Genomic DNA, 9,705 nt, shown 5'->3' with positions numbered 1-9,705 from the left:
GAACGAGACCCGAAATTGAAGTGAAAATAGGACAAATGAAACAACCACCACTCACGGCAATGCTTTAATTAGGCTTATTTGCCGCTGCAATTTCGTCAGGCTAACAGCACTTGTTTCTATTTGCACACTGATATTGTGGATCAAGCTGTGCACTCGGTTCATTAAGGGCCCCTATGGCTAACAAAGTAGGGAGAAGTTGAGGGCTGTTTTGACTCGACAATTGGCCACCCATCAATGCCCAGCCATGGCCCTGCCCCATCCGATGAGCCGCCGCCGCTCAAGGCGGACGAGCTGTGCCCTCCGTCGGCATCCTCCGAGGAGGAAAGGAGCAGCGCAAGCTGCAACGAGGGACCGTCCCCTGCCAAGAGGAAGGCGAAGATCGTGCTTCCGTCAGCAGCTTGTTCCTGCAGTTCGCGCCATGCTGCCAAATTAGGCAAAACGGGTCGACTGGCGCTCGGCTTCGGTTAGATCCACGGTTGTACAACGCTCCCCTAAGGTGCTGTTTCGTTCGGATACGGAGACGCAAACGCAAACGCTATCGATTGACACCGTGACCTGAAACAATGTAATGAAATCACTGGCATTGTTTGGTTGCCGTCTGTTATGAAAAGGGGAACAGCTTTGGCAACGGAAGCACATCACCTCTCTCGGGCATCGTTGGGATCGCTGGGGAATGACGAATGAGCAATTGGCAGCAATGGCCAGCGTGGTAGAGCTGCTGTGTCCGAGGAGAGGAATGGCGGCCTGCAGGTTGCGCTGCTGCTCTCAAGATGGATACCGACGGCGAGGCGCCGCCGTCGAGGCAGACGACCCCGTGTGCCAGCCGAACCAATATCAAAAGCAAGAATCCGTAGGTCGCCTGATGGTGCTTGCGAGAGGCCCTGGACAAATCACGGCCGGAGGCTCGGCGGCCAATTGCTGCCTTAGGGTTTCGGGAAATAGAAAGATCAGGTGGGCGCAGGGTCGCAAAGGCTCCCTTCTCCTCCACTTCGCTCCGATTCCTCATCGCCGGAGCGGGGAAGAAGAGATCGCATCAGGGAAGAAAAAGGATTGGGGGACGTTTTGGAATCAGACAACGCCCAGGTATGAGCGGTATCAGCTTTCTACTGGGTTGGTAACCATTTACACGATATCTGATTGCGCCAGGCATGAAGCAAACAGTATTCAACGTGATTTGTTACCCCTGTGAACAGATACCGCTCCGAAATTGACAACCAAAGAGAACTCGTAGATACATCATGAGGAGCAGTAACACTCCGCATGATGTATCTTTGCAGCTATATTTCCCAATGCCTCCAAATCCCACCGAAGCTCGACCTGACAATTCCAGTGCGCAGCGTTTTGTGGAGGAGATGTAGTTAGCAGTACCACTGCCCTTTGATGCCACTGTCTCCTCCTATATATGGACTTCTAGTCATGCAATATGTCATTGCTGTTCGCTCTCCCTGCTTCACCCACAGGCCACAACAACCCAAGACACGCCCATCAAACTAAGCTTCATCTGAAATGTGCATTAAAATGGTATAGGGTTGTTTCCATATATACCCATCCGAAACAAGTTCAATTGCCATGACCTTAGCTACCCTGTTCTAATGAGAATCCTAATGGAACAGATTGAAAAGAAAAACATGAAACATGTACAACTGGTATAGTATCCTGTGAAACAAGACATTTTTTCCACATACAAGTCCACTCTTTGGACAATGTTTCCCCGATTTTTCCATTTGCATTGGAATAGGACCCGCCCATTCAATGGTTGATTCTAATAAATTCGTCCCAAACGAGGTCACAGTTTAACTCACCTTCGAATTCCATTGAATCTATTTTCCAGTTTTTAGTTCTGAATATGATCATGTTCTGGGCAAGAACAAGCAGGTGGTGTACTCTATTCTTTTGCCTGCAGTCTGATGAACATTTCTGCTGTTGGGTGTCTAGGGCAGATGTGCTTCCTGTACTTGAAACTAGATGTAAATGAAATGGTGGCTAGTGCAATGCAAAACAAACAGGGGCACGTTTTGCCCTGGAACTCTATTCTATCTATCCAAATCCAATCTTCACGAGATTACATGCTAAGAGACAGGCATTGTACGATGACAATTCACTCTGTCTCTACTGGTTGCTATAGATGGGTCAAAAACAGAGGCGTTGTGTGATGGCACAGCACAGCTATCCCTCCTGAAAAAAAGATGTGCTTAACATACACAATACCCAAGTCAACACGAGCCATAGCTTACTCAACCTTCCCCTTCCCCTTGGAATCATCACTCATTTGAGAAGATACTGGCTGGTTGATACTTGCTTTGGCGTTCGCCAGAAAGGTGTGATCCGGCTGTGGTTCCTGGTGTGGAGTCTCCTTCATTGCCATGCAAATGTAATATCCGATCACCAGATTAACTGATATAACGGCAAGGAACCCACTGGCAAGTGTCTGAGCAGAGGATGACATCTGGCTCACACCTGAACAAGGAGAGAAAACATCATTACCAAATACAAATTTATGCAGTGCTTCGTTTAAATATATAAGAGATGGAGTGCACGAATGAGAACAGGAACAGAAGGCTAACCTGGAAACACTTGGTAGTAGAACCCATACATGATCGCAACCGGGGCCATCCACATCAACATGGATGTAACAGCAAACTTTGTAACCACTCCTGACATTGCTTGTCCTGATGTGAGTGCTGAAATCAACATACAGATATCTCAATTGAGCTGGAACCCCGAAACAACTTAGGAAATAAAACAGATCTTAGCGCACGCGTACACACATAGAGCAAGAAAATCCGCAGTATAGTTTATGGCTGGAATGGAGTGTACGTATCACCAAGAATGATTTGAATTAGATCACTCGCAGCAAAGAAGGGATCCCGCGAAACAGGAGATTTGCTACCAAAAAAAGACGAGGTCAGTTCAATTACCAATTGGATCTCCGCTCGATGCCGATCCAGCAGAGAGAAGGACGGCGATGGCTCCAATACTGGAAGAATTCCTTCCGGAGGCGCTTCTTCTTGCAAAGGAGCAGAGTATGCTCGGTGTCCGGAGGGGATTCGACGTCGGGAGACGGGAGGAGTGGAGCGGTGGAGCCGTCAATTGGATCGAAAGCTGCCTGCTACGACGAGGTGCCGAGGCGGGGAAGGAGACTGGACAACAGGCTAAGAAGGCCGATTTCGTATGGGCCGAAAGTAGGAGAAGTGCGGCCCGTCCGTTGCAACCTGGGCCGTCCGATCTGTTTGACTTGCAGTTTTACTACCCAGCCGAAGAGCAGGAGGGACCGAAGAATGTTAAGAACGGAATCGGCCGCCGTGCCCGGAGTCGACGAGCCGTTCTGGAAGGATAACGATAGAAACGGGAGGCACGAAATATTAGTTCTTCAGGAATGTCATGGTTTTGTTTGCAAGAAACTCAATTTCAAGACAAATTTCCACACACACACACACAAATATTCGGTAATTAGCTCATATATTGCAACTTGCAAGAGTTTAGGTTGGGACAATTGGCACTAACGATACATCAGCTTATTCAGCTCCATGGCCAGGAGTAACGTTCCGCAGCTCACCGAACAAAAGCCTTCTCATCAGAAATATCGTTACAGCCTGAACTCAAAATTCGTAGTACCGCGACCAAAAAGGCTATACCCAACCTGCAGCCTCCAACTTCGAAGCTTGCACTCTTATTCATTTCTTCCCTAGGCTAAGACGAGAAGCCATGGACACGCACAGCGCTAGTGCTTGAAGTGCCTAACGCCGGTGAAGACGAGCGACACCCCGTACTTGTTGCAGCACGCGACGGCGTCCTCATCCCTGATACTGCCTCCCGGCTGAGCGATGATTCCGATGCCGTTCTGGCACGCCTCCTCAACGGCGTCGTTCCAGGCTGCAGAAATTCATGGCCAAGTCACTTGCTAAAACAACGAGAACTAAACAGTTTGACGATATGGAACGGAAAAAGATGGTGCTTTTTCTCACCGAAGGGGAAGAAGGCGTCGCTTGCCAATGCAGCTCCCTTGGCCTCTTCGCCTGCCTTCCTGAAGGCGATTCTAAGGCTCTCTCGCCTGTTTGGCTGCCCACTGCCCATTCCCAGCATGCAGTTGTTCTACAAACATAGCATCGGGTGCACCATTGAGTGGCTTCAGTGATTAAACAAGTAGCACATATCAACTTGTGAATTTACTTCGGCTGCAGATAGGAAATCACAAACCTTGGCTATCACAATGGCATTGCTCTTGACATGCTTTGCACAAAGCCAGGCAAACTTGGCATCAGCAAGCTCATTCTCCTGTGGAGCCCTCTCAGATCCTGTGGTAAAGGTGATATCTTCAGGAGTTAGATCATCAGACTCTTGGGCCAACCACCCACCATTGACCTGCCTGAGTGAAAGCATCCCCTTTCCACTTCTCTTCGCCTCGAGTATCCTCAGCGTCTTTGACTTGCCTTGGAGAATCTCAAGACCCTTCTCTGTATAGCCAGGCGCAACCACTATCTCATAGAACATCCGTGTCTGACCATCTGTAGGACTCCTGAACTCACGAATTTCCTTCGCGAGATCCTGAACATATAGTAGGATATAAATACAAGCAGTCAATGATGGAAGTAACTAGTGAGTTACGAAGATGTGGCCTACTGAATACCTCGTCAATTGTAGTGTTGAATGCAACTATCCCACCAAAAGCACTGACAGGATCTCCCTTTACAGCTAACCTGTAAGCTTCAAGAATGTCCTGTCTTGAAGCAACGCCACATGGATTTGTGTGCTTCACCACAACACAAGTAGGACTATCAAACTCAGATACGCAGTTCCATGCAGCATCAGCATCCAAGTAGTTGTTGTAAGACATTTCCTGTAAAGGAATATTTTGTTTAAAGCACTTCAAGATACGTAGGTAGAATACAGTCGGTACTGTATAACAGGATACTTAAATAGTATGTAACTGGACAAAGTTAGAATTAGGCAGTATGTCTAGCAAGTTAAGCAAATTAAGTTCTGTATCAGCCTAACCCTAAATTTCTCAAATTTATATCAATTACTTCACTGCTTGAAGAGCCATACAAAATCTCACCTTTCCATGGTGTTGAATAGCAGTTGCAATGCCACCAGCACCGACTAGAGAAAGGCTCTTGTCAGTATAGAATGCAGCATTCTGGTGAGGATTTTCACCATACCTAAGTGTAGACTTCAGCTCCAGTGGCACAGTAAAGCTTGGGGGGAACAACTCTCCTACCAAAACATAACATGCATGCAGTGAAATAGCCATATAAGCAATACAGTTATTCAGTCTGTTACTGAAGAATACCTTTGTTGGATTGCTTCCACAACCATTCTGACACAGCAGAATCATAAGAGGCAACATGCTGAAAGGCTTTCCATGCCAACATCTTGCGGAACTGCTGGTCCTCTTGATTTCCTTTAAGGTACTCCAGTAAAGCAGGATAATCGTTATGATCCACTACAATAAGGACATCCTTATGGTTCTGTAAAAACACAGAGCAACAAATTTAACAGAATTTTCCACAGTTGAAGTATGCCAACCATTTAGCACCCCAATATCAGCACTGCAATTTACATCGCAGATGTATCTGTAAATTTTAATCCTGTGGTAAGATTTGCTTGGAAAATAGTGCAAAAAGACCAAATAATAGTTAGTTACCTTGGCTGCAGCTCTGATCATTGTAGGCCCACCAATATCAATATTTTCAATGCCATCCTCAAAAGAAATGGTGCCAGAGGTGACTTTGTCATAGAAAGGATACAAATTCACCACAACCACATCAAATGTCCCTGTTACCAAAAAAAATAAGAACAAATTTTAGTTCATATACTGTTCAGTGCCAACAAAGTTATTACAAAGATTGAGACCACAACTAAAAGCCATAAGCAATGTTAAAATGATGGACTTATAAAAACTCACCAATGCCATGATCCTTAAGTGCCTTCAAATGATGTTCCTGGTCTCTCCGGGCAAGAATACCACCATGTATACTTGGGTGCAATGTTTTCACTCTTCCATCAAGCTGAAATAACCAGACAGTATGTGAATGTGAACAAAGAATTACACTCATCACCACTAACAACATTCATTAGGACTTTGTACCATTTCAGGAAAATGTGTGATTTCTTCAACTTTTGTCACATTGACTCCTGCTGCTTCCAAGCTGGATGCTGTTCCACCAGTGGAGATGATGGAGTACCTACATTAAAAAAAAGTCAATAAGATGCTTCATTGCTGTGAAATAATTTTCAATTGTGCTTGTATCCTCCTTTTTTTTAAAAGATACATCATCTGCAAGAACGAATTATGAAGATAGGTCCCATATTCTACCAACACCCTTACTGGCAAATTCAGTAAACAAGTGACCAAGACAGAATACCGCTCACCCCAAGCCCTGAAGACCATTGCCAAGGTAAGCCAAGTCTGTTTTATCCGACAACGATATCAACACTTGTTTCTTCCCTGACACTGATAGGATTTCACCGTCTGTTAGTAAACCGGAAGTAATCTGAAGCTGTGAGTTCGGGAAAAAGCAGTGAGAAGCCACAAATCTAGCATGGTGTTAGATGAGCAAGTACACGTAAATCATTCAAATAGGATGAGACTTTCTCCACCCATATACCAGTATACAAAAGCCAATCTTTTACTCCGACAACTCCAAGACAAAAAGAAAAAGAAAACAACACAAATAAAGCAAATAGAACGAAAAAGGACCCTTACCGCCCAGCTTGGTCTGCGCCGCTACCACGGCCGGCCCGGCAGACCGCGCCGCGGCGGCGGCTGACAGGGAAGTCGCCAGGGACACGCGGTCCTGCAAGAAATTAAGCAACATGTTTACTAGAGAGCAAGAGGGAAGGAAGGAAGTGGGCAACAGAGGTGGCCGGGGGGCAATACCGGGTGGTGGGGAGCCGGGGCGAAGCTGTGGCAGCGGCGGAGAGGGGCCGCGCGCAAGCCCGCGGCGAGCTTGGCGGCGGCGGCGGGAGACGAGAGCAGGTGGAGCGGCATGGCTGCGGCGCTGTCTGCTGGGCGGCGGCGCACCGAGGGAAAACGGGGAAAGGCAGGAGGGTGCAGCCCGTAGAGGAAAAGAACGGCTGCCTTTAAAGGGGTCTGAACAAGTTGATCTCTAAATCCAACGGTATTTAAATCTTACCAAAGATGTAAAAAAAAGTGCCCGCAAAATTAAAAACCAAACGTTCGGTGAATCAAATTCAAATTTTGTCTCAAAATTATACAGGGTCGGCACTGAGCACGGACACGATGGAACGAACCCCCTGACCCGAATATGCTGCTGCTGCCGCCGTGGCACACGCGCCAGGTTCTTGTCGCAGACTTGCAGCGTGCACCGCCCGACCGATGGATGCGGTTGGCGCTTCAGCTCGCTATGGCGAAGCAATAAGGGAGAGGGAGGTCCTAGCGGTGCGGCACGACTCAGCGCTTGCCTCGCCGCCGTCGCTGGGCGTCCGAACGCGCGGGCGGCTGCTTGGGTACCTCCAGCGCGAGGTCTCCGACCTTGAACGTGCCCACCGAATAGAGGAGCACGCTCATTTCAAGCTCCACGATGCGGTGAGCCCCTTCGTCTGTTTGCACTAATATTTCCCAATACCTCCTAATCCCACCGGAGGCCAACCTGACCATTCCAGTGGGCAGCATTTTTGTGGAGGTGTTGTACTAGTATCACTGTTCTATGGAGCATAATATGCAGCACTGCAGCAGCACACTGCAAGACACCCAACAACAATGGCATGCCTTATCATATACTACCCTCCCTGCTTCACCCACTACAACAAACCAAGATACGCACATTAAACTGAGCTTCGTCCATTGAAATTACCCCTCAATTCTAAATAAAAGTAAAAAAAGAATGGAGAGAGTTGTCGAGTACGGACGAGTCAGGAAACTAATAACCTATATGAAAATTGACTCGGCATACTTAAAGGAAGAGTAAGACTTCCGTGTACCTGCACTTGCATGAACACAAAAACAAACACTCCCTATCAAATAATTCGAAAAGCCAAAAGTATAAAACTATATTAATTTGCTTATTGAACTTAACGTATTGCAAACTCCACCTCCCAGTCTCAGAGGGAAATGTTTCTTATCAGCAGCTTTTTCATCTCTTGCAGCCGGGGGAACATCAACTTTCCATGGGTCTCTTCCCATCGCCTCCAATCCTACCTCTTACTCATTGATGCATGTCTAGTATCTCGATGATGTACTTATTGGTTCCTTGGTGCGTTCCTTTGAAGCATACTGCTGTGTATATGGCCGGCACGGCTATGAATGCGCTGCTCTGTAAATGCCTCCCGTTTCGAAGCTTAGTATTGCACCTCGCAATTGAGGATTGGAATTGGATCTACGAATATCGCTTTTTGGATATCCCTGAAATTAAGAATTGGTATTTGGAGCCAATACCGTGGAATCCAACCGAAATTAAAATAACGCTTCATTAAAACCGAGCCTTGCCCCTCCGTATTTAGATGAATCGGCTCGGACCGACCCCTTCGTCAAAACAGCACCGCTGCCGACTAGCCCTAGAGATTCCCCTTTGTCAAAACAGCTCCGCCGTCGGAACTCCAACCCCAACCTCCATCGTCGGAACTCTGCCACCGGCCACCAACCTTCTCTCCTTCCTCGCGGTCGCGCCACCTCCTCTTCCTTGCCATCGCGGTCTCCACCTCTTCTTTCTCACCGTCGCGGCCTCCGCCGCCTCCTTTTCCCCACGGCTGGCGCCCCTCCTTGTCTTCTTCGCAGCTGGCACCCCTCCTCTTCTTCCTCTCTCCGTTGGCGAGCCGTGTCGCCCCCATCCTTCCTCCACCGGCGAGCCATGCCTCCCCGTCCTTCCTTCGTCGGCAAGCCGTGTCGCCCCCGTCCTCCCTTCGCCGGCATGCCACGCCAGCCTCATCCTCCCTCCGCAACAAACTGCGTAGACCCTCTGCCTCACTCCACCGACAAGTCATGCTAGCCCCTGCCTCCCTCCCCCAATGATCCCTGTCGTCTCTCCCCTACACGTAGCTAACTTGACACGCACGCGCCAACACTCTTCCTGAGCATCGCGGGCGGGTGGGGGGTCCACCGCCCACTAGCGCTGCCGCTGCCCCGCGTATGTGCGCATACCTGTTTGTTTTCTCTTTTCCAATTTTTTCCCTTTAATTATCTTTTCTCAATACCATTTGTACTCAAATGAATAAAATCATATGCACGTTACTTAACTACATTCATGTAAAAGTTATCCGCAACGTTATGTGTATAAATTGTATTACAAGTTTTATCACACAAGTTGTTAGGAAAAGATTATGATAAATCATGTGTATAAGTTATAGCTTTCTAAAAATAAGAATGCAAAGTTTTCCATTTTATAGAGTGTACGTAGAAATTGTAGGCATGAGTTTTGCATGTATCAAGGTAGCGGCCTCGATCTGGCGGGTGATGTGTGTACTTTGTCGGCTGCGCTCGTGAATCTGGCACCTGAACGTGCCGAGCAAACTAGAGCAGAGCTCCAGCACACGGCACGTTCCCTCGTATGTTTGCAGCTACATTTCCCGATACCTCCTAATCCCGCCGAAGGCCGAAGCCCGACCTGACCATTTTAGTGCGCAACGTTTTTTAGCCCTTTGAAGCAGTGTCTACTCCTATATATATGGCTTTCACATCATGCTAATATGCAGCAACACACTGTAAGACACCAAACAACAATTACTTGTCACATGCACTGTTCTACA

General features: G+C 47.7%; 2 protein-coding genes across 3 annotated transcripts; both read right to left on the bottom strand.

Annotated features, from left to right (window-relative positions):
* Positions 1-1,952: 1,952 nt before the first annotated feature.
* On the bottom strand, positions 1,953-3,134 carry LOC101759537. Its single transcript, XM_004957547.2, has 3 exons — positions 2,919-3,134; positions 2,565-2,681; positions 1,953-2,457 (listed from the first exon to the last, which is right to left on the bottom strand). The coding sequence occupies exons 2-3, from the start codon at positions 2,659-2,661 to the stop codon at positions 2,231-2,233; spliced, it is 324 nt and encodes a 107-aa protein (XP_004957604.1). The 5' UTR covers positions 2,662-2,681; positions 2,919-3,134; the 3' UTR covers positions 1,953-2,230.
* A 306-nt stretch (positions 3,135-3,440) lies between these two features.
* On the bottom strand, positions 3,441-7,063 carry LOC101759129 (bifunctional purine biosynthesis protein PurH). 2 transcript variants are annotated; one of them, XM_022824636.1, is made up of 12 exons: positions 6,881-7,063; positions 6,707-6,797; positions 6,373-6,472; positions 6,089-6,185; positions 5,906-6,008; positions 5,645-5,775; positions 5,291-5,468; positions 5,057-5,214; positions 4,628-4,837; positions 4,198-4,545; positions 3,966-4,092; positions 3,441-3,873 (listed from the first exon to the last, which is right to left on the bottom strand). In XM_022824636.1, the coding sequence occupies exons 1-12, from the start codon at positions 6,989-6,991 to the stop codon at positions 3,722-3,724; spliced, it is 1,806 nt and encodes a 601-aa protein (XP_022680371.1). In that variant the 5' UTR covers positions 6,992-7,063; the 3' UTR covers positions 3,441-3,721. The 2 variants fall into 2 exon arrangements, with proteins under 2 accessions (XP_022680371.1, XP_004957603.1); XM_004957546.3 differs by having other exon boundaries at positions 3,485-3,873; positions 6,373-6,454.
* Between the last annotated feature and the right edge of the window lie 2,642 nt (positions 7,064-9,705).

Source organism: Setaria italica, chromosome II, assembly GCF_000263155.2.
Source record: "Setaria italica strain Yugu1 chromosome II, Setaria_italica_v2.0, whole genome shotgun sequence".
NCBI classification, from domain to species: domain Eukaryota; kingdom Viridiplantae; phylum Streptophyta; class Magnoliopsida; order Poales; family Poaceae; genus Setaria; species Setaria italica.
The sequence above is the reverse complement of the archived record's forward strand: the minus strand, read 5'-3'. Positions and strand labels throughout refer to the sequence as shown.